Source organism: Panthera tigris, chromosome X (genome assembly GCF_018350195.1).
Source record: "Panthera tigris isolate Pti1 chromosome X, P.tigris_Pti1_mat1.1, whole genome shotgun sequence".
Classification (NCBI taxonomy): domain Eukaryota; kingdom Metazoa; phylum Chordata; class Mammalia; order Carnivora; family Felidae; genus Panthera; species Panthera tigris.
The window spans coordinates 82,994,153-83,019,100 of NC_056677.1; the positions used below are offsets into that span (position 1 = coordinate 82,994,153).

The 24,948-nt window shown below is 39.7% G+C and overlaps 2 protein-coding genes and 1 non-coding gene across 3 annotated transcripts; all 3 read right to left on the minus strand.

The window, feature by feature from the left end:
* Nucleotides 1-1,499: 1,499 nt before the first annotated feature.
* TCEAL8 (transcription elongation factor A like 8) lies at nt 1,500-3,637 on the minus strand. The gene is made up of 3 exons (XM_007091724.3): nt 3,531-3,637; nt 3,067-3,137; nt 1,500-2,467 (listed from the first exon to the last, which is right to left on the minus strand). Exon 3 carries the CDS (start codon nt 2,425-2,427, stop codon nt 2,074-2,076), a length of 354 nt encoding a protein of 117 aa, XP_007091786.2. The 5' UTR covers nt 2,428-2,467; nt 3,067-3,137; nt 3,531-3,637; the 3' UTR covers nt 1,500-2,073.
* Nucleotides 3,638-18,547: 14,910 nt separating this feature from the next.
* Nucleotides 18,548-18,812, minus strand: LOC122235632. Its single transcript, XR_006213672.1, has one exon.
* Nucleotides 18,813-21,343: 2,531 nt separating this feature from the next.
* On the minus strand, nt 21,344-21,961 carry TCEAL5 (transcription elongation factor A like 5). The gene has a single exon (XM_007091723.3). It carries the CDS (start codon nt 21,959-21,961, stop codon nt 21,344-21,346), a length of 618 nt encoding a protein of 205 aa, XP_007091785.1.
* Between the last annotated feature and the right edge of the window lie 2,987 nt (nt 21,962-24,948).

Consider the following 24,948-nt stretch of genomic DNA (forward strand, 5'->3'; position numbering starts at 1 on the left):
CCCTTGTCTTTTTATCTTGTATTTCATTATCAAGGGGAATCTTTTAAATTTTATGTATAAATCTGTCAATCTTTTCATAGTTCATACTTAAAAATATAAATACTGTTGTAGACCTCTACTTTCTGAATTTCAATAAAATTCATCCATATTGTCTCCTAATTATTTTAGGGTTCATATTTGAAACAATGTAAAGCATACTGTATATGCCAGTCATCCTCATGCTTCAGTGTGTATCATAATCCCCTAGAGGAACTTGCTGTTACTTTTACAGCCAGTCAATGAGTCTTAGGTCAGCCCCAGAAATCATTATTTTAAAGATGCTCTCCAAGGTGATTCTAATGCAGGTGATTATGCAAGACTTTGAGAAAACATTTGGAGTGCAATCTACATCATGCATTTTCCTTTTGGAATTGCTTGCCATGATACTAGAGAAATAAAAAGATTTGTTGAAGACTATTGAGTCGATAGCAGAATTTGGACAACACCAGCTCCTTAGTAATAATCAAGAAATCAATTAAATATTAAAACATGATGTCTCAGTTAAACACAAGTATGTGAGGCTGTCAGGAAGAAAAGATAGTTTTTGTTCTGTAGGGGAAATAAAATTCTGAACATTTATATAGTAGCCTTTCTATTAGTGCATTTATACAGTTCAAGTCTTTTTTTTCTTTTTTCACGTTTCAACTGGGGATGGGATGGGGTGAAGGAAACTATTCCCTTAGATCGGTTTCCTGTATTGTTTTGCGCAATTTATGCATATTCAGTCTTCTGAACCAGTAGGACAAGCCTGCCAGGCGCTTTCAGGGAGAGATCATCTCACAAGAGAAGGAAGACAAAACTTTAGTCCTTAGACCTAAAGCAGCAACTCTGACTACAGCACTTTTTTTATTCAAACTTGTACCTTGGTCCTACTTCTCAAATGACCTCATCATGTCTGACTCCTAATTAGAGGAAGCGTCCTGGAATTAAAAACAAAAGGGGCTGTTTTGCTAAAAACTCTGCAAGACACTGTGGCTCAAGCAATCCTAGGGCAGTCTCACCTGTGTTAAGGGTCACTATAAAGCAGACAGGCTTCAGAAAAGAATGGAGGTTCAACCCAGTAAGGACTCCAGGAAATTGAGTGGGATTTGGCACCCAAGCACTCCAATGTGTCAGGAGCAGTGAGGGCCAGCAGAGTAAAGGACCCAGCAGAAGAGGTAGCAGTGCCCACCAGGCATGGCAGAACCCAGGGGAGGAGTGGGGTTTAACAGCAGATGACTGGCATGGAAGCCCCCAATGCCCTGCCTACTAGTGAACTTGTTCCTGAGCACAGGTAAGTCATGCCAGGGACCTCCCTCCAATAACTGATGTTCTGTAGTGGGTTGGAGTTCTGTATGCACAGGTAGGACTGAGTCTACCTGGCACAGCTCAGAGTTGCCTCATTTCTTCCTTACAGCAGCTCTGTGAGGCAAATATTTTCCCCATGAAAAGACTGAGTCTAAGCAAGTATATCTGTAATAATTGCCAGTTTTATTCCTCTGGCTAAGAGATCCAGAGGTAATTTGAGGTTTACATATTTCTTTTAGTTATTCCATCAAGAATTTAGGTGCCCCCATTGCCCCTATAAGCCGGTTGCAAATTATTTGACTCTTAATTATAAAACTTTTATTCTTTTTGTGTGTGTGACATGTGTTCATGAAAAAATACATATAAGCAAAAAGAAAAAAGCTCACACTACACAGAAATAATCAGTTTTTGATATATGTATGTATGTATACACACGCACGCACACACACAATTTGGGATTTAATCCTACATATGTGAGCTGATACTAAATATACTGCTTTTTAACCGGTTATGTTTTACTTTACAATATAGTATGAATATATTTTCATGCATATGTGTGAAACTTTCCAATTGAAAAACAGACCTGGAGAATGGGTCAAAATACAAAATCCAGTGAGATGCTGGTAACAAGGGAACTACCTAAAAAAAATTCCACCAGATGATTAAAATAAAACGAAAGTCAAAGATACATCAGAAAACGCTAACAGAAAGAAAGCAGGGGCCAGATTTAATATCAGACAAAAAAATTCAAGGCCTAAAGCACACAGGATAAGGGCGGCTGCGTGAATGTCTTTGCTTCCAATGCATCATCACAAACTTGTTTCTTACTCTTCTTATCTCTTCCCTAAGCCTTTCCAACTCATCTACTCCTCTTATCATTTCTTCAGGGTCCAAATGCCTCACAGGAGTGTCCTCTTTAAACCCCTGGCCAGGTTGGGTCGGCCCTCCTCTAAGATTTCCTTCTGCTTCCTGGCTTACACCTTCTTCGGAAGGTTGAGGATTTCCTTCTGCCTCCTGTGGTACAGCTTCTGAAGGGCGGCCTGCCTCTGCCTTTGGCATGTTCTGTGGTTTTCCTTCATTTTCTTCACAAGACTTTTGCATGTTGAGTATTTTTCTGTTATTTCTTTTGAATAAATTAATTCTAGAAAACAAGGAAACAAAACTAGATGCCAGACAAATAGACCAGCCATAGTATGGGTTCCCATAGCGACTGGCCTCTTCTCTTTCAGGTCCCTAATATGTCTAAGTTTTCCAACTAGAGAAAGCTAGGTCCTCAAGCTCAGAACTCCCCTGACTCCACCCCTTCCTCCACCTTCCTTCCCTCCCCGTTTGGCTCCAGCTCCATCTTCCCTTCTCCCGCTCCAGCCCACCATTTCCCAGCAGGCCCTGCTTACAGGCCTCTCCTAGCACACAAGCGGAAGCAGCGCAGAAGCAATTAACCCTCTCCTTAGAGGCCTGTCTCCAATATTCCCGCCCTCCTGGGCTTTCCCAAGAGGTTCCAAACTCCCGCCACTCACCTGAGACGGGGTGGTGCAGTATCTGGCCTCCCCTCCCCCTTCCCGGTCTCTCCTACCTCCCCCGCCCCCGCCCCATTTCCGCTGCAGGCTCTGCAAAGGCCTCCGGCGCTTAATCCGGATGGGGAGAGGCTGTGGCGACCCCAGGATCTGCTTTGCTGTCATCCACACTCCCACTCCCACTCCCGTCCCCACCCGAAGGGACCTGAGGCAACCTTACACTGACCTGCAGGGATCCAGGGGATTTTCCTGCCTCTTCCCTCACTCGATCTGTGTCGCGTCCAAAGACCAAGAGTCCTGCAGAAGGACAGAAGTGCTTGCTGAGCAGGCCAGTACCTGAATCTCGGATCCTTTTCACGATTCTAGGCCTTGTTCATCTAAAGTTGTCCTCTCCTTCCTTTTAAGGCAACCCCGCCCTCCCTCCCCGGTGCCCCCCGGCTCCCTGCAGGCAGGGAGTGGAAGACACATGTTATTTCCCAAATTGTTTGTTTCTCTAGGAACCGTCAATTGGTTAGCATTCTGCCTTTCCTCCCCCATCCCCCACCCCCATCAAACAGCCCCAAATCTCCTGCAAAAAATGGGAGTTTGGCGGACTGTAATGTTAGGAAAACAGTGGCGACCCTGACTAGCTTTTGCTCTCTGGTTCCTAGACCTCAGGATCCCCAAGGCAGCGCCCGCTTTTATACTGACCTGAAAGGATCCGGGGCACTTTTCTCCTTCTCCAGCAATACGTAGCAGCTACAGGGAAACAGGCCCTGGACTATAAGGACTTCTGCACACGTCGACTCCTGATCACGTGAGGGTCGCGTCATCAATGAGCTCCAGTCTTCAGTTACCCCTCCCATTTAACACTGCAGTCCGCCCCCTGCATTCCCTCCAGTTGATACTGTCAATCTTTTTTCGTATTTGCCAATCACAGACAATAGAACTGGTATCTTACTCTTGCAGTTGCTATTCGCCCTTCTTGGATTGCCAGGGAGGATCAGCTTTTAGGGGTTAATCGACCATTTCTCCTTCGTTTGGGAATTATCTCCTTCTCTCTCCTGCTTCAAATTCGCCCACCTCCTCTCCTCCAGGAAGACCTACAGTCCACCATTTCCCCTGGAGTCCTAACTAGCATTAAAAGGGGCGAAGGTGGTAGATGGGGGAAGGTGGTGGGTAGAGGCGGCAGGAAAAGAATGTAGGAGTGAGAGTGTGGGATTTTTTTTTACGACTTCTTTTGAATTTTTTAATGTTTTAAGTATGATATTAAATGATCATGATATTTTACAATGATACTTAAAAAAGATGCCTTATAGTCGATATTTGACACAATATGGAGGACAAGATAGTTTTATCAATTTTTAAGACTTCGGAAAAATTTCGTAATGGCTACAAATGAAATGACAGTTTGCACAACATATTGATGTGTTAGAAAAAAATAATCTTATTAAAAGTGCACCTTTAAAAAAAACTGGCTCCCAGATTAATCTGTGGAAAGAAGCCCAGTTTTCTCTTGTTAACAATTTTATATAAATAATCAACTATTTTCTCTCTCTGGCTGAACTCAAGTTATCAAGTGTTAGAAGCCTGATTTTTTTCATTGATGACTGATGAATGAATTCCGCTTGGGTTTCAAATGGACTTCAGACAGACCTCTTCTGTTCTCTAGGATCTGGTGCCTTGTTAATCAGATGAGTCCACAGAAAAGCCAGCTTTCCTCAGAGTGAACTTTATTTTGGAACTCAAATAGCTTTCATACATTCAAACATTCAGAAAGGAGAGAGTTCCCTATATCTCACCATTTGGTCCCCTATATCTCACCATTTGGTGTGAGGCTTATTAGGTAGAATTTTCATTCATTCATAGCACTCTTAAGATATTCTGGTATCATTCACTTTGTTCCATTCAAAAAGAGAACTATCAACATGCATAATTGTTATGATCAGAAGCAGAGAGAACATCAGTGCTGCAAAAAAATATTAGTTAAAAGTGGAAAATGATACCCTAACAACTCATAATCTTGAGTACTTGAAGGTGTGTTGTTGCCAGAAATGGCATTCTGGCTAATGGAGTCAGCTGGGGAGTCAGGGAAAGGAGGAAGTAAGGAATCTTTTGCCTAGGATGGTCACAGGGGGATGAGGCAGCCAACAACAAAGCCTGCCATGGGAAAGGAAAGGTTCAAAAAATAAATATTTTTTTCAGGCTTAATGCTTCATAATTTATATTTAAGCATGAATAATTTATTCCACAGTTGAGGGATACATTTTCTATTATTCAAGAGAGAGTTTTCAATGTAAATATAGACAGTGAATTATAAAGATGTAATCATTAACTACGACAAAATGTTTCCATTCTTTCACATGTTAAATGTGTTTATTTATTTTAGAGAGAGCGAGAGACAGAGTGTGAGCAGGGGAGGGACACAGAGAGGGAGACACAGAATCCGAAGCAGGCTCCAGGCTCTGAGCTGTCAGCACAGAGCCCAACGCTCCCACAAACCAAATCGTGAGATCATGACCTGAGCCAAAGTCCAAAGCTTAAACCGACTGAGCCACCCTGGTGCCCCATCAGATGTTACATTTAATGGGGGACAACTATGATTTTTTAAAAAAATATTATCATGCAATAAAATTGTCCCTTTTTTTGTGTGGATAGTTCTATGAAGTTTAACAAAAGTTTAGATTTATGTAATCATCACCACAATCAGGATACAGTTCAGTCACCCCTCCAAAAAAACTCCCTTATGCTACCCTTTTGTAGTCATATCTTACCCCCATCCTTGAACTCTGGCAACCACTGGTCTATTCCCAATTCCTATAGTTTTGTCTTTTGCAAAATGTTATATAAAAGAAATCTACAATATATCACATTTAGAGACAGGCTTCTTTTACTCAGCAAAATGCCCTGGAAAGTCATTTAAGCTATTTCATGTAGCACTGATAGTTCATTCTTTTCTTTTTGCTGAGTAACTTTCTGTTATATGGATGTAACAGTTTATTTGTCCATTTACCTGCAGGACATTTAAGTTGTTCCTAGTTTTGAGTAATTATGAAGGGAGCTCCTATAAACATTTGTGTATAGGTTTAGGACATTATTGCCTCACGCCTGACTGTTAAGGGAACTCCTTCTCTGACCTATCTGCTTTCAGTGCCTCCTTCTCCCTTTACAATTTACCTAGCACATTACCATCAAATTCAACTTTACTCTTCCTTATTTTTAGCTTGTTATTCTCCTGCTCGACAGTCCTGGATGGCAACCCCACCATCAGAGAAATAAATCCTACTTTCCTCATCCTGACATTCAACATTGATCAGAATTGATTCTCAGGACCCATGTTCACAACCTTGTCATTACACTTCTCTACTGCATCAAAAGGAACTCTCATTCACTGTGCCCCAAGTATGCCTTCTTCTCTCTTTGTCCTTAACATGCCATTTTCTTCCTCTTGATTGCCCTCCACTTCCTCCTAAATCCTGGTCCTGCTCATTCTTAGGAGCCCAGACTTCATCACCCAGACTCTAAAGCCACCACAACTGGAAGTGATCTCTCCCTTCCCTCTCTATTCTACATACAGGGTTTGTACCTCTTATATTGCCCTTAGTGAAAGTTGCCTTGTACCTTTGCACTTTTCTGTGTATTTGGAGGGAAGGCATATCTAATCAGGCAGATGGTCAGATGTAGTTTGAAGATGGGGAGTGGAGGGAGTGTCAGGCTTCAGCTTACATGCTGTTTGAGTGGCTCTTATAATTTTCAACGGTGCATCTCCCAAAAAACTCAGAGTTTCAGAAGGAGCTGTTTGCAGATTGACTCACAGATGAAACTTCTTTCTGTCTGCACAAAAAAATGGAGCAGAAGTTTCATTGCCTCCTCCTCTGCTTATTCTCCTTACATGTAGTCTGAGCAACTTTGACACCATTTTTAAGGAAATATCGATAGAAAATATTGACCCTGTTTTCCTAAATACTGACGAGAGAGATCGGACACTCACTGGTGTACACTGACAGGAAGATCATACAGGTGTTTACCTTTATTCTTATCCCTGAGCAATTTCAGTGCATCAATATAACACATAGCTACCTTCAAAATTAAATTAATCACAGTAGCTTTTAGATATAAGTAGATTTTTTGAAACCAATATTACACTATATGTTAAATAACTAGAATCTAAATAAAAATTTGAAATAGAAAAATAAATATAAGTAGATACTTGAATATAATAGCATTATATTAAAGTGAAAACTATTTTTAAAAAGGAATGAAAAATGTGCACATATTAATTTAACAATAAAGGTATGAGTTCTAGAAAGTAGATACCCTGAGCTTCTGACCTAATCAATGTCTTGTTTTCATGTACCAAGAGGACACTAGGGATGGCTGCAAAGCCCAAAGTCCTCCAAGTGGTGTGAGGGCAGAAGAAAGGAAGGTAGCATTTTGCCAACCAGGAGCTCTTGTACAAGACTGTGATATCCAGAATATTGTTTTCTATGTTCCCTTTATTTATGTTTTTAATGTTTATTTGAGAGAGAGAGAGAGAGAGCATTAGTGGGGGTGGGGGGGCAGAGAGACAGAGAGAGAGAGAGAGAGAGAGAGAGAGAGAGAGAGACTCCCAAGCAGGCTCCTCACTGTCAGGCTGTCAGTGCAGAGCCCAATGCATGGCTGGATCTGAACCATGGGATCATGACCTGAGCTAAAATCAAGAGTTGGATGCTTAACTGTCTGAGCCACCCAGGTGCCCCTCTGTGTTCCCTTTAGAAGTCACTTCCATAGTTTTTTGTTCTGAATCTCTATATTCAGGAACTCCTCCTGCATATTTCTTTTTCATTGTTGTTTCAAAGCTCATCCCATAGAAGAGCTTGAGACAGCTATTCCTCTCCTTCACTTCTCTAGCACACTCTGTATGGATTGAAAGCATCCTTCCCAGCATGGCAAAATCTGCTCCACATCCAAAGATTTGGCTGCATAGTGTAGATTCAAGTGGCCACCATATGAGATGATTCGCCCCTTCAGAGCACAAGCAGACATAATACATTGGGTCTTTGTTCTACTGAGAGTAGTCCACTCATGTTCTGTTAAGTGAAACACAGAAAACATGATTTCCAATTAGACTGTATCTGTTTCACAAAGTAAACTCTTCTACCATCCCTCCATACTATATTCCCTGACATTTGGAAATTTGGCATGGATACGTTTCAAAAGTTTCACAAACTACTCAGAATAGCCATTGGCCATGTTCAAGGAAATGAACCTATCTTGAAGCACAACTTTTCATCTCTGCCAGATAATTCTGCCTGCTTCCTGAACTCACAGCTAAATGCTGCACACATTGTGGATTATTGTGGCAAAGAGTTTCTGGTTATCAGGGCATAATGCTTATGAATTGTTGTGAATCTGAAATGCTGTGTCATAACCACTGCCATTTCAAATGTTCCCATGGTATCCATGTTGGCCACAGTTAATAGGAATCCTTGAGTTGGTCTGCTTAGACTTTTAATATGACAGCATGCTCAAGATCCACCTCAGGTAGATTCTTTAGATTGTTTTGCTTAATTAAACCTTGAGATCCATATCTATGTAGAGCCTCTTATTGGGTTCAGGGTAGGCACACATCAGCTGTACTACAGCTTGGGCCAGGCAACCTTTTCCTGTGGCAGAAGCTGAGTTGTTTGAGAGAAAGTGTCCTTGCTAACAGGCTTGGTGCTTTTAAAAATTAAATTTATAATAAAAGAAAGTTTCTGCTGGCCTTTTGATTCTGCCTACATTACCTGTTCTACATTATCCTTTAGATGCTGTATTTTCCCATCCTAACACTTTCACCCTGTTTTGTTGGCTTTCTACTTTGTATCCCTCCCTTACCTTTTAGGGTGCCATAAGGACAAAAACTTTATCTGGTTCAACTTTGTAACCACTCCAATGTTGATAGAAACAATTAAGTTGGTGGAAATAATTTAAATCAATATGGGAAAGATTAAATAAATTATCCATACTGTAGAAATTGTGTAGATATAAAAAGGAATGAAAAATGTACATATAAGTGACATTGAATTATATTAAAATAATATTTTGGGGGGACCCTGGGTGGGTCAGTCAGTTGAGTGTCTGACTTCAGCTCAGGTCATGTTCTCACAGTTTGTGGGTTTGAGTCCCACATCGGGCTCTGTGCTGACAGCTCAGATCCTGGAGTCTGCTTCAGATTCTGTGTCTCTCTCTGCCCCTCCCCTGCTCATGCTCTATCTCTCTCTGTCTCTCAAAACTAAATAAATGTTAAAATAAATTAAAATTATATTTTTGAGTGAAGGAAGTGGCATAACAGTATTTAGAAAATACTCTTTCATGCACATACACATGATAAATAGATATATGTATGCATAACTAGTTTATTAAGTAGTTCAAATTTTCTGGCATAACATGGAATGGTTTTATTTTTTCAAGTAATTGCTGTCAACTGTAGTCTGTCAAATTCTCCCTTTCTCACTGAATAATGAGTCCATGTAATGACATTTCAGTTTGTTTTCTCAGCTATTTAGTTTCATTCATTAAGAGAGTTTTATTATATGGGTTCTTGAAATTCAGCCTGGTGTATTTTTTTAAAGTTTTTGTTCTGAAATTATTTTAGTTCTAATGAAGACTTTTAAGGATAGTACAAAGAGTTCCCATATACCCTATGTCCAGCTTTGTCTAATAATTATGTTACATTTATAAAAATAAAGAAATTAACTTTTGTGCCCTACTATTAACTAAATTACAGACTTTATTCAGATTTCTCCAGGTTTTCTACAAATGACTTTTCTCTATTCCAAGATTCAACCCAGGATACAAAGTTAACACATCTTTTTAGTCTACTCTGCACTGTTGTAGTTTCTCAGTCTTCCTTGGTTTTCATGACCTTAACACTTTTGAAGAGTGAGGTATTTTGTAGAATGTTCCTCAATTTGGGTTTGTCTGATATTTTTCTCATAATTACACCAGAGTTACTGATTTGGAAGAAGAATATCACAGAGGTGAAATGCCATTTTCATCATAATATCAGGGTTACATGATATCAATATGACCAATCAATGGTGAAGTTAATTTTCATCACTTGGTTAAGATGATGTCTACTGGGTTTCTCCACTTATAAAGTTACTGTTTTTCTCTTTTTTTACTCTATTTGTTAGAAGCAAGTTACCAAGTCTAGCTCACATTAAAGAGGAGAGGAATTAAGTTCTACCCCCTGGATGGGGGAGTACCAAGGAATTTGTAGATATGTGTTTGAAAACAACCATAGTAGGGTGCCTGTGTGGCTCAGTCAGTTAAGCGTCTGACTTTGGCTCAGGTTATTATCTCATGGTTTGTGAGTCGGGGCCCCATGTCCGGCTCTGTGCTGACAATTCAGAGCCTGAAGCCTGTTTTGGATTCTGTGTCTCCCTCTCTCTGAGCCCCTCCCCCACTTATGCTCTGTCTCTTTCTGTCTCTTAAAAAATAAATAAACATTAAAAAATTTTTAAAAATGAAAAGAAAATAACCATAGTAATTAATAAATAATAGGAGTCAAATAATTTGAAACTATGAAAAATATTCTGTGGATTTTTCCTGCAGCAATTATTACAATGATGTTCTTATGGTAAATTTTTATATCACTCATTTCCTTCTACATTTAATACTTCTAAATTATTCTGTAAAGATTTGTCCTCCCCCTCCCCCGATTTACTTATTGATACAAATCTTTGTTTCTATCACTATGACTCATGAATTTTTAAATCTTTGGCATTATAATTCAATATGATCATTATTGTTTTTGGGTTTTTTTCCCCCAAATTGTACCACCCTTGGCCATAGGGGCTCTTTCAGGTTAGCATGCCCTTATCCTTTTTCTGCTTCCTTGCTTTCTGGTACTACAAGATATTCCAGATTCATCTTGTATTTTCCTTTTTCCAATGGCCCAATAATCAGCCACTTCTCCAAGAAATCTTGGTTACTTTTATTGGATAATCATATATAATTAAGATCTGAATGCAAGGTGTATCTGTTGGTAATGGAGTGTCATTGTTTCTAGGACTTCTCAGTTGATAGAGCAAAGAGATGTATGTATACCTGCATCTATTTATTGTGTCTGTATCTCTCCTTCCCTCCTTCTCCCCTCCCCACAATACATACATTCATACTTATGACTCTAATCCATTATGACAGGTATTAATTTAGCTTTTTCTCCACTTATTTTTAAAGTTTTTTTAAAATTTATTTAAGTAATCTCTACACCCAATGTGGGGCTCAAACTTGCAACCCCAAGATCAAGAATTGCATGTTCTTCTGACTGAAACATTCAGGCACCCCAGTCCGTCCACTTATTTTTAACTTCTGTCACTGACAGTGAGAAACCTGGTTCTCTTTATATATGATTGATTGATTGATTGATTGACTGATTTAACCCTACTGTATATTTAAAGTAGTTTCAGAATTGTTGTCATTTATATCTGTGGGAAACAAATTTCCCAATAAGAGCACAGAATTTATTTTGTCAGTTCTTTTTGTCTTCATCCTTATAATATACAGCGAAAAGACTATTTTCCAAAGCATCTTAGGTCAGCTCTTTTCCCCCCACCCTTTCATAAGGTTAGGGCATTCATCTGTAATACAATGCCTCGGATTTTCATGATTTATATTTTTTTCATCCCTTTGCTTTCAATCTACTTGTGAATCTAAAGTGTGTCTCCTATAAACAGCATATAGTTGGATCTTTTTAAAATTCAGTCTGACAATCTTTGCCTTTCATTTGAGTTGTTTAATTCATTCACATTTGATGTTATTATTGATATAATTGTAATTATTTCTGCCAACTCACTTTTAGTTTGTCATATGGCTCATGTATTTTTTGTTCCTCTATTCTCCCTTTCCTTCCTTTTCCTTACATTAATTGAATATATTTTTTAACTTTTTTTTAATGTTTATTTATTTTTGAGAGAGAGAGAGAGAGAGAGAGAGAGCAGGGGAGGGGCAGAGAGAGTGGGAGACAGAATCACAGGCAGGGTCCATGCTGTCAGCACAGAGCCTGACGTGGGGCTTGAACCCATGAACCATGAGATCATGACCTGAGCCGAAACCAAGAGTTGGACGCTTAACCAACTGAGCCACCCAGGTGCCCCGAATATATTTTAATAAAGAATTTTAGTTTCTTTAATAACATTTTCATTATATTTTTCAGAAGTGTTTCCTTTATGATTGTCCTAGGACTTGGCACATACATCTTAACTTACCAGGATCTATTTCATATTTATACTAACTAAACTCCAGTAAGACATAGAAACATCATTCCCTTACAGTCCTATTCCCTTTTTCCACTCATTTTGGTAATATTGTTATACATATCACATCAAAAAATCTTATAAGCCCATCCATTTTTATTATTACTTTACATAACTTTATGTCTTTTATGAAAGATGTGAGAAGAAGGATAGCAAGTAATATTCATAGAATTATGTTAGTCTCCTTATTTATCACTTCTGGTTCTCTTCGTTTCTTCAGAGGTATTTTAGTTACCTTGTGGATTCATGTCCTTATCCTAATACAGCTTTGCTCCCACCCATCTCCTTTGTGCTCTTATTGGCAGATATATTTCAGCTCTATATGTTATAGCCCCAAACAACACATTATAAATGTACTGTTTTAAACAGTTCCTTTTCAAAATCAGTTAAGAGAAGGAAAGGGAAAAATATGCACTTGTACTGTCTTTTAGAATTACATAATTACCTGTATGTGTGCTTTTATGTTCCATGGATTCAAATTACTGTCTGGGGTCATTCACATTCAGAACTAGAGAACTTTCTTTAGTATTTTTTGTAAGGTGAGAATGCTAGCAACAGATTCATTTTTTATCTATTTCTTTATTTTGCCATCATTTTTGAAAATTAACTTTGATGAACACAGAATTCCTGGCTAACAGGTTGTATCTGTGAGCAGTTTGAATATGTTGTTTTCCTTCCTTCTGGCATCCATTATTTTGATGATAAATTAGCTATTAATCTTACTGTGGTTCTCTTATAAGTTAGAAGTTATTTTTCTCTTGTTTTTTTTCAATATTTTCTTCTTGTTTTTGGCTTTCAGTATTTTGCAATGTTGTGTCTGTTTGCCAATCTCTTGTATGTATTCTACTTGAAATCCACTGAGCTTCCTGGATATGTAGATGAATATTTTTCATTAAATCTGGGAAGTTTTCAAACCTTATTTCTTTGAATTTTTTTTCTCCTCCTTTTCCCTCTGCTTTTGGTATTCTCATTATGTACGTTAGTCCAATTAATGCTATTCTATGTTTCCCTGAGACTATTCAGTTTTCTTTTTTCTCTCTTCTTTAGATTACATAAAATCTATGAATCTTAGAATTTACAAATTCTTTCTTCTGCTAGCTCAAATCTACTGTTTGGTTCCTCTCATGAATTTTTTATTTCATTCTTTGTACTTTTCAGAATTTCCACTTGTTTCTTTTCATAATATCTCTTTTTTATTTTTTTCTACTTGATATAACATTGTTATCATACTTGCCTTTATTCTTTAATCACAGGGTTTTTCATTCTTGAAATATATTTATAGTGGCTACTTTGAAGTTTTTGTTAAATTTAACATCTGGTCACTCTTACAGGTAGTTTCTATTGCCTGCTTTGCTCCCCATACATGGGCATACTTTCCTGGTTCTCTGCATGTCTTGCAATTTTTTAGGTAATACATTTTAGCAACTCTGAGTACTTGTGTTCTTCTCCTGGGGTTTATTATTGTTGTTGTTTGCTTGTTTGTTTAGCGGCTGGCTATTTTAGTCATGTCCATTTCTTCCCAGCTATGTTAAGACTCTTTTGTTGTTCCTGAGAGGGCACAGAATTGGGTATGCCCACAGTCACTGTTGTATGACAATGGTTTTGTCAGTTCTCTTCACTGTCTTTTTCCCTGAACATACTTAGCTGTTAAGCTCCACTAATAGCTGGCTGATTGTTCTCTTCTTTTTATTTTGTTTTTAATTTAAAAAAAATTATGTTTCATTTATTTTTGAGAGAGAGAGAGAGAGAGAGCAAGTAGGGGAGGGGCAGAGACAGAGAGAGAAAGAGAGAGACAGAGAGAGACAGAATCCGAAGCAAGCTCCAGGCTCCGAGCTGTCAGCACAGAACCCAATGCGAGGCTTGAACTCATGAACCATGAGATCATGACCTGAGCTGAGGTCAGATGCTTAACTGACTGAGCCACCCAGGCACCCCTGTTTTTAATTTTTTTATTATTTATTTATTTATTTATTTATTTATTTATTTATTTTGAGTGAGAGAGCAGGGGAGGGGCCGAGAGAGGGGGACAGAGGATCTGAAGCAGGCTCTGTGCTGACAGCAGAGAGCCCAATGTGGGGCTCAAACTCATGAACCTGGAGATCATGACCTGAGCCAAAGTCAGATGCTTAACCAACTGAGAAACCCAGGTGCCCTATTGCTATATTGTTTTTGAAACTGCTCTGGGGCATAAATTGCTTCACAGATTTATGGTATGAAATTTTGGCCCCTTTTCAGACATAGTTTTTGATGTCATTGTGTGATGTTTGTTTTGACCCCAATAAGACTCTACTTATCTGTCTCTTTTTTTAATCCTCTGATAAACTAGCTGGCATAATGTTAAGTTACATCTCTAGTTAATGTACTGACCTCCTCTTAATTGCATTTGACCACAATCTTCATTTCTTATCGTGCTTTCAAACTTCAACCTCTCCACACTGTGTGACAGTGCTTTGGAAAGGGATTGGAGCTCTCTGCTTCAAAGCCTGCCTTTCCCAATGGAAAAAAAAAATCTCTGATACAAGGCTCTGGAGCTAGGGATGGGCACAGTGGCACAATTTGAGTGACACTCCTGCTTTAGGACCTGTGCACTTGAATGGGGATTAAGTACCATCAAGTCTTCTTGACTTGCCTGTCCCAGGCAACTGGGGGCCCAGTATTCTTAGCACACTGTGCTGAAGAGAGAGCTTCTTTCTGATAAATTGGGCCTGGGCAGAAGGGAGCCCTCACCTTTTGGCTACACTCACCTAAAACTTATAGTCTGAGCAACAGATTAACTCAAAGCAGTATAAGAAGTTCCTTCTCTCCTGGAAAGATAAAGTGACCCTTCAGATGTGAGCTGAGGTGAGAAGGGAACTGTGCTCTTGGCTGTACCCTTCTGGAGTATAATTTCCATTATGCTGAGCTGGGAAGGTGTAAGCATGGAGAAAGTCTTGGTTCAAATGTCACAGATTCTCATTGTTTTTATTGTTTTAGATTTTTTTAAAGAAATGTATCATTTTTTTTTCCATTTGCTGTATACCCTTATGATAATTTTCAAAGAATTCAAATGGTTATATTAAAAAATAACTTTCAGCAATTTCACCGGGGAATGGATCCTCAGAGTTCCTCACATTACCATGCCAGAAGTGGAACACCAACCACAGTTATTTTAAATTCCCTGTCTGATAGTTTCAAGACCCATGTCATATTTGATTCTGGTTCTCATTATTGTTTTGTCTCTTCAGAATGTTTTCTTTTCTTGTCTTTGTATTTCTCATAATTTTACCTGAAAACTAGGTAAGATAGTAATTACTGAGGTAAATAGAGTTTATGACTGAAGATGAACGTGTCTTTCCTGCTAAGTTTTTAGTATGGAAGTTTAATCTAGTTAGAAGTTGGGCTTAGTTTGATGTTTTCTTCCCATTGGCTTTGAGTCTTTCCAATTGGCTTTGCAGTTTTCCTTTGCTCTTCTGAGAAAGAATGTTTCTTGCTGTCCTCCACTGTTATTTTTACTCAGTGGTTGTTAGTGTGGTATTGAACAGAGAGGGACAGGCATTCTCTGATGTTCGGATAAGGTCTTCATCTTAGGTAAGCACTGTGAACCTGAGTTTTAGTGATGTAACCTTTGCATGTATTCATGCCTCTCCTTCAGATACAATGCTGAACCTAGCACACATGCCTGCTCCCTCCCTTCATAGAGCTTTTTGTTTTTCTGTTTCCTTTCCCCAACTGCTGTGGGGTTCTACTTGTGCCTTCAAGATATGGGTTTTGTTGTCCTTCTTCCTGCGTGATTAAGTCTTTTGTTTATCAGGGGAGTTTAGTCTGATTGGGATTTAATCAGTGACTGCTGTCTCAGTCTCTTAGCTGGCATTTTGGAGCAAGCTTTCTCAGATTCTCCCTGATCTTCCCTAGGAACACTTGAAGTTTTTGGAATAAAACCTGAATGTAAGCCCTTTATATCTGCAGCCCTCGGGGACTTCACACACTCATGCTAGCCCTCACTCAGTCTTTAGAAATTCATTAGCATTTTCAAGCCAAATTTTCTTACTGGTCTACATGCTGTTTGGTAGTGTCTATCCCAGATAAGCAGATACTCAGGTCCTATTTCTCCCTCCACAAGTCTCTCTATAGATTTTGTGATAATTGTTTGCCCTGTGAACTCAGTTCTCTGAGAGTTTTAAGAAAAATTGTTATTTTGCCGTTTATACAACTTTCTTTCCTGTTGTATTGTGAGTGCTATTCTTTTTAGCTCTCCATTTGGGGATGAAACCAAAAATTTTCTTGTTCATTTTACAAATTAAATAACACCACTTGATTTAAGGTTCCTTTTGGTTCCCATAAGAAGTACAAACTCTTGCTCTAGTGGCTTGCAGTGGACAAGGAGTTGATATCTATTCTCAGGAACATTTATTTTCTTATCCCAAAAGTATTTATGGGTTGGGAAGATTGTGAGGGAGAAGCAAAGTAGCTATCTCTTATATGACTATCCTTAGCAACATAGGTCATTGTTTGTTGGCTAAAAGGAACAGGTAATAGGTTCGATAGTCTCCAATGACAGAAACTCTTCATTGTTAGTCATAAGGCTTTGTTGTTTGTTTGTTTTCTCTGTCCTTTTCACTTCTGAAGTATGAAGGAGAATTTTGTAGGGATGGAAATTAAACTCCATACCATAAAACTTTAAAGCATTGCTCCCTTTCAGAACCAGTTACAACCTGGATTTGAACAGATAATTTGAGTTTTGAAGTAAACATGTTGAACCCTTCTCTCAGAGTCTATTGAAATAGCCCCCAGAACAATAGGCATGGGGATGCAGTTAAGACAATTACTCCAGCCAACTTTGCTCCAACTCCCAGAAGGGCCTTGATTGTGCCTGGGCCTGTTTTGGTGGTTTTGTAGTGACATCAGTTCTGTATCTGCCCAGTGCAGTACTTCTAATGTTTGAGTCATCCCAGGCCCAAATGTATAAGAGATCCCAGGCAAAGGGAGCTTAAGAAGGAATGTGATCTTCCAACTCAGGAGAAAACAGGTGTTACCACCTGTCTGAATACCTACATGTACTATAGGAAGAGCCCATGACTTGGAGGCCAAGGCAATCGAGCCGTGAATTGGCATTAAATGTCTTTTAAAGGCATTAATAGTGGAGGAAGCAATGCCATTGTGAGCCTTGCTCTTTAGGTCTGTCATCTGAAAAAAAACATTACCACTATTCTGACATCTTAAAGGATTGGTTGGTCAATAGGGTGAAGATAAGATTCAAATCCTTGTATTTAGGGAAGCTAACTAGTTAAGCATCATCGCCTTAGAGCCAAGTAAACCCAAGTTCCAATATTGGCCCTTCCCCTTACCAGTATGTGACTTTGCATAAGTCATTTACACTCTATGAGCCTCAATTAAGTCACCTATATGGAAAGCATAATAACACCTTTCTCAGAATTGCTTTCCAGAATTGAAGAGTTAGAAATATGAAAAAAATGGGCTGTGAACAGCAGTGATTTATATCACTTCTAGACCACGGTGTGGAAAAATGAGTGTGAGATCTCCATGTATGCTTTTCCTCTGTTGCAGTGGTATCGTGATTAGTCTGGATCTCTGGGAAACTAGAGGGAGCAGAACCTGTCCATACCCAATCCTCATGAATTTTCAAAAATAAACCTTTGTTGTGGTAAGCCACTGATGTTTTGGGGTTGGTAGCTACCCTAATGCACAAATGGTCCTCAGAGTTAAACAACAGAATCACTGAAGGCTTGTTACAATACACATTAGATGTGATAAAGCTATATTAGGAGATAGGCAATTGATATGGAGATTGTGATGAGAAGAGAGAACTACTCAATTATGGTATCAGAAAGCCAGTGGATAATGACTAAGTTAATAAGTTAGAAAATAGCTGTTACAAGTCATATATCTGATAAGAGACTTGTAGCCAAGATAAAGAAAGAACTCAAAACTTGACAATAAAAAGGCAAACAACCCAATTTTAAAATTGGTAAAGGATTTAAATAGACATTTCTCCAAAGAGGATATACAAATGAACAATACACACATGAAAATATGCTCAACATCATTAGCCATTACGAAAATGCAAATCAAGACCACAATGGATTCCACTTTATACTAAGATGGCCAAAATAAAAAATGCAGGCAATGGCAAGTGTTAGCAAGGATGTAGAGAAGTTGGAACACTTGAACACAGGATCTGGATGGGACTGTCAAGTGCCACAGTTGCTTTAGGAAACAGTTTGGCAGTTCCTCAAAAAGTTGTACATAGAATTACCGCATAGCATAGCAATTCCACTCCTAGGTATATACTCAAGGAAATAAAACACATATTTAAATGCAAAAAGTTGACATTACTGTATAATATATATGAAAGTTGTTGAGAGGAAATCCTAATAGTTCTCATCACCATATATTTTTTTTTCTTTTCTTTTCTTTTTCTTTATTTCCTTTTTTGAGGAGGGAGATCCCTGCACAGAGGAGGGGACTTCTCAGGAAGGAAGCTTTTCATCTCAGGTCAGCTCCTCAGGGCTAGGGTCACACCTTGGTCAAATACTATCAAAGTGTGGGGGAGGGCAAGGGCTCAGGGATTGGGGTACACACTCACCTTGCATGGCCCACTCGCACACTCATACAGTCGTGCATCCACTCAAAACTCAGCCTACATGAACCTTCCATGCAACACCATTGCACCACACAGGTGGTGCCGCTCCAGGCCCCTCTCCCAACAGGTGTTTTGTTTTGTTTTGTTTTTATCATATCTATATGAGATGATGGGTATACAGCTAATTATTGTGGTAATTTACAAATATGTAAATCAATCCACATGCTGTACATCTTAAACATATAGCAATGCATGTAAATTATATTTCAATAAAATGAAAGATTTCAAGTAAAAAAAGAATGGAAAAAACTTTTGGTTCTTTCAGCAGAAATGAATAAGCAGTGTATCACATACTACACACCTGTGTTTACTTTAAAACAGACAAAAAACAAGTACATTAAATTTAGAGTACCTCTTCATAAAAAGAATCAAAGCATTTAAATGAAGTTAATACAACTTTGGACATAATCATTAGCATGCACTGAGGCTATCTACATAATAAGCTAAGACAGAACCATAATTTCTGTACTTGTAAATATTATATTTTGTCTTCTCAATGAAGTTTATTTTAAAAGGCAAAAAATCCCATGTACATGAATTTTTAGTACTGATACATGCTACTATATGGATGAAACTTAAAAACTTTATGCTACTTGAAAGGAATCATATATTGTATGATTCCATATATATGAGATGTCTAGAATATGCAAATCTGTAGAGACAAAGTAGATCATTATTTGCCAGGAGCTGGGGGGAGAAGAGAATGGGAACACCATTATATGCTAATGTGTATAAAGTTCTTTTCAGGGTGATGAAAATATCCTGGAACTAATAGTGGTGATGGTTTCAGAACTCTGCTAATATACTAAAAACCAATAAATTGTACACTTTAAAATTAAGGGTGAATGTTGTGGTATGTGAATTACATTTCAATGCAACTGTTTATAAAAAAAGAAATTGCAGCGTAAGTATATTATTCAGAAATATGGAGATAAATACTAGAAGAAACCAAAAACGTTTATGGTAGTTGCCTTTGGAGGATGAGAATGTGGAATGGCAAGGCAGACTGAGATTTTTAATAATAAACTTTTTGCACTATTGGATTAAAAAAATTTACAGGTATCCATTTGATAAAAATGAGCTAAGAACAAAAGACACACACACAGACATTGTGAGGACAAGTCAAAAGAGATTCTGCTATATTGGATGTGCTAGGATTGTGAATTTTTGACAAGGTAGCTAGATGATTTTAATGCAGGTAGTCTGCTGGCAGCTAGCAAAATTTGAGAATACTACTATATCCAATGTTAAAATCATTTACCAATGAATTGTGATATAATCCCTGTACTGCTGTGTTCCTTTTGGAGTGTTAAGTTTCAGTTGCTAAAAAATGAAATTATGTGCTCAGGCTTACATATTCAATCAGAGACAGAACTGGAGCAAGAATTGAGGCCTTCTGACTTGATAATGTACTGGCTTTTTAAAAAAATTTCTATTATATGTTGTGGGTAGCAAAATCAGTAAGATGAATTCTTTGTTTTGTAAAAGGCAAGTCTAATGGGGTAATTACAATGTCTGAAAAGTATATTAATTAAAAATTTACAAAGCATTTTCCCACATTTCTTGTCAGTGTTAAAACTACAGTATAACATGGAAAGAGGGACCTTCTCCACAGTTTGGCAGGGAACATAGTGAGGATTCAACTCAGCAGAGACTCTGGAAATCAAAGAGGTTTTGTTACCTTGAGGATTCCAACCCACCAGCAGCAGTGAGGCCCTTAGGGGAGTGCAGGACCCATGAGAAGAAGCACAGTGCACATCAAACATAGTATTACTCAAGGTAAAGTGGCACCCACCTCTTAGCTTCCAGGACTTATTCCTGACACAAATGAGACTTCCTTCAGCCCTCCCCCAGAGTTCTGTTACTGCAGGTCAGAGGGTAGGAGTCAGCTCAATACAGCTCACATACTCAGTACCTCATCTGATCTTCTCCACAGCCCTGGAAGAGAAGTTTTATCCCCATTTCACAGATGACAAGACTGTTACAGAAATGGATCTGTAATAACTCTCAAGTTAATTCCTCCAGTTTTGAGTCCCAGAGGGAATGTGAATATAACACATCATTCACATCATGCCAAAGTAATTTTAAGTGTCTCCACTGCCTTCATAAACTCACTGAACTGTTATTTTGATTGCTTTGTATGTGTTTTCCCATTTTTACATCTTTTATTATTTATTTTATGGCAAAAGTAATCTATGTTTTTTCAGGAAAAAAGCAGATAAGAGAAGATAATCTCTTCCATTGCCACTACACAGAGAAAGCCACCATTTCTCTTTTGATATACTCAGTTTCCCTACTCATGGATGTATTATGTAACTATTTTTTTTTCAAAAATGGGCTGATGCTGTATATGCGGTTCTGAAAACTGTTTTTTTATTATTATTTTACAATGTACCATGAACATATTTTCCATGCACATGGGTGAAAGTTCCCTACTTAAAGACAGAGTGCTGCAGTTGGGTGAAGGCTGCTGGTAACCGAGAGTGACACCTAAAGCAAAGTATCAGCATAAGGTTAAAGCACATAGCCTGGCAAATGCCTACCAGGGAAAGCAGGGTCAGCAATATTCTCACTAGAGAAATCAGAATTGAAGGCCAAAGGCATTAAACATATGGGACATCTTCTAAGTCCTTCTGGCCCCTACCTCCACCCCTCATTCCTCTGACACCCCGTTGCCCCCTTGGGGCAAAGGGATCCTGTACATCTCTTTGCATCCAATGAAAACCACCCATTTTCTGTTTTTTCCTTAGCTCTTCCTGAGCCCTTGACACATCTCCACATTCTCTCATTTCCTCACTGCCCAAGTGCCTTTCCTGTAAGTCCTCCTGATAGTCCTTGGGGGAATCGTCTGTCCCCCTGTCCGTTTTTCTTTTTGCTTTCCTAGGCACATAATCTTCAGCTGGGCGCTTTTCGGCAGCCCGCGACTCACTCTCAGCCTTTGTCAGGGATTCTGGCTTGCCCTCACTGTGTGGTTTTCCCTCATTTTCAGACTTGCCCTGCTTTTCTTGCTTTTTCTCATCTTCTGGTTGTCCCTCATCATCTGGCTGTCCCTCATTCTGGAGCTTTCCCTCATGCCCTGGCTTTCCCTTCACTTTCAGCTTTTCTTCCTCATCTGATTTTCCTTCATCTTCTGTATCTACTTCATCTTCTGGCTTTCCCTCATTTTTGAGGTTTCCTTCATTTTCTGGCTTTCGTTCATTTTCTTTGTAGACCTTTTCCATGTTGAGATTCTCCCTCCTTTGCCTGTCCTAGGAGACAAAAAGGAGAACTTAGGTTGTATAATATAGTTCCTAAAAATATTTGCCTTTATGATTTAGAGTTTTCCTTACCCTATCCAAATTACAGGTGCACTCCTACCTATACATTTTTTCCCTTTCCTCCCCACTTCCACATGTTTACATGAGCCAGCCTTACAGAAACTTTCACAGGTGCTTCTCTCTACATTTAAGTGGGGTGTGCTGAGAACTGTATAAGAGCAGATTTGTCCCTAAACTTTGCTCTGGCCTTAGCAATGCCCAGGACAATTTTAAATGGGTAGTCCCAACTCACACTGACCTGCAGGAATCCTGGCCAGTTTCTTTTTTTCCTTGCCTGCAGTTGTAAGACTTCTAGAACTGCAGATATAACAGATAATGGCCAGTTCTCAGATTTCAGAGCTATTCTAATATCTTCAAGGGGCTTCACAGATGCCATGCCTCTTGTCTCTCACTTCTTTGTTCTTACCTTGGTCCTCACCAGCCATAAAGCACCATGTTCCTTCCCTTAGGGTCCTGACATAGGCCATGTATTCTGAGACTGCAGTAGGGTGGCTTGGAGGAAGGTTGTCCTCCCCAACCTCTGCTCAAGCTTAAGTCACTGCTACTCCCAGGGGTCCTGGGACAGTTACCTTCTCCCACTGACCTGCACTGATACTGCAGGTCTTTCCTTTTCTTGTTTGGGTTGGTGCCTACAACTACCGACCTGAAGACCTATAAAGAGACAAGAGACAGATGGTAAATGAGAAGTGAATGACTGGCAACTGAGACGCTGTTTCTTTTCACACTATAGTTGTCAACACTTTCCCAACTCGTGCCACCCCCCCATCCTTTTCCTTGCTTCCCGGATCCCCCTTTACAGCCCTTCCCTAATACCTCCATTTTCTACCACTGGGCAATGGCAGAGAACAATTATTTCCAAAGAGTTACTATGTTTCTGAATCTTCCTCCCAAATTTATATCTGATTTGTTCTTGCACTAAAATGAGTGAGGTTCAGGACAGTGATGTTCAGAAGGCAGATCCTGCTGGGCTCAGGTATCTGCCTTCCCAACCCCCCACTCCAGGGTGCCCACATAGCACAAAGTCCTGATAGAGTCAGGAGGCAGGACTGAAATGTCCAGAGCATTCCTGACACCCCTTGCCTTTCTACATACGAAGAATACCACGTTTTCCTACAATGCAAGAGACAAATTATTTCCAAATTCAGTAGATTTGGCTCATCTTATCTCCTGTTAGTGTTCTTTAGTTTAGAAGCCACTCCTCCCCAACAGGGAGCTGCAGACTGAACCTCTGTCTCCCTTCTTTGCAGCACCTCCTCCCCCCTCCCCCGCTACCTGCAGGCCATCATTTTCGGCTACAAAATGGACGGAAGTTGGAGAAAAGATGCAAATAACACAGGCCCTCCCCACCTTTGGCTCACAGGCTGTGCCATCCTCCAGCTGCTCGGCAGAGATCAGGCTATTTCCTCCTCATCGTCATCCCCCTCCCCCGGCCGTCTCCGCCAGACGTCTCTGGATAACCTGCCTCCTAGGAGATCCCAGTTGGTACCCAGTCTCAACCCCTTGTCCCTCTCCACCTCCTCCCGCCAAGCCCTGGATTTCTTGTACCAAATATATACCCATTGGGAAAAGAAGGGATAGAGAGAATCCAGTCCTGGACCCGCTCGGGTCTTTGCCCTTTGCCATCCCCCACCCCAGGGGTCTGCAGGTGCCTGTGGATTTGTAGCCCTTCCAGAGAGATGCTTCCGTCTCCTCACATTTCTTTCTGCCATAAGCCCACATTTATCCGGGGAAATAAGAGTTGGTACCCAGACCTCTCCCTGAACACTCATACAATTTCCTGCGCCAGAATGAATGGTGGTGGGAGGGGGTGGCATCTGGAAAGCAGACAGGATCCTTTGTAGCCTCTATCAGTTACCATCCCTACCCCAGTGCACCACCCCCCGCCCCCCGCAACTTCTCCTCTGGTTGTACCGACCTGCAGGGCTATAGGGCAGCTGCCCTCTGTCCCTCAGTCTGAAATCTTTCTCCACGGAAATAGGGAGCTGGTACCTGGAGGAGAGGGACTTCTGCACACGTAGGCCTCTGATCACGTGAAGAAAACGTCACCAGTGGGCTCGGGTCCCTAGTTCCCCTCCCACCAGCAGAAAGTGCGTCAGGAGCCAGCCCACTTCTTCCCTTCACTAGCCCCCTTCCGCCTCGCTCTGCTTAAGTCCCCTCCTCTCACCGTTTGAGCCCCTGTCACTCATTTTGGTCTTTGCTATTCCCAAAGATCAAATGTGGCCCCTTCTCCCTGTGGTATGTGTTTGTTCTGTTTTATCAAGGAAGAGCTACATTTTCTCCTAGAGCAACTGGTCACTGGTACATTTCTGAGGATTGTTTTTTCTTTCTCTCCTTTGATCTCAGAGCACCTACCCCGTCCCGTCAATCTACTCAACTTAGCCACTGATTTTCGTTTCTCCTCTCCTCCAGATCTTCACATAACAGGTACATGATGGATTGCCAGGTAGGGAAACAGATAGTTGAAGTGGGGATTTTATTTTCTTCTAAATATTTTTTTTCAGTTTTATTTAATTTGCTCCCCTCAGCATGGGTTATTCTTATAAGCAAAAATTAAATAAAGCTATTTTCATTTGGGGCAAAGAATGTGTTTAGGATAGAAAAAAAACCAACAAGTTTCCAAAATTAAGTTCATTGCATTAATTTTTACTGTATGGAAAATGGCTTGAACTGGCTATACACAAAATATTTTTTTGTAATTTTCATAAATAGGTAGTTCTTCCATGTTCTACTAAAAATACATGTATTTATTGTGCCTAAACAATCACTGAGTGTTAAGTAGACTTGCTGAAATCTGATGGCGGACACAATATCAATCTTGAACATTTGGTCCATGGCTATTTTCATTCAGAAGTTTAGCTGTTGTGGAAAGGCGGCTGAGGATCTGAGGGATG

Bases quoted from the DNA above. Each gene is read 5' to 3' on its own strand.
- TCEAL8 (XM_007091724.3), bottom strand. From the start codon at position 2,427: ATGCAAAAGTCTTGTGAAGAAAATGAAGGAAAACCACAGAACATGCCA.
- TCEAL5 (XM_007091723.3), bottom strand. From the start codon at position 21,961: ATGGAAAAGGTCTACAAAGAAAATGAACGAAAGCCAGAAAATGAAGGA.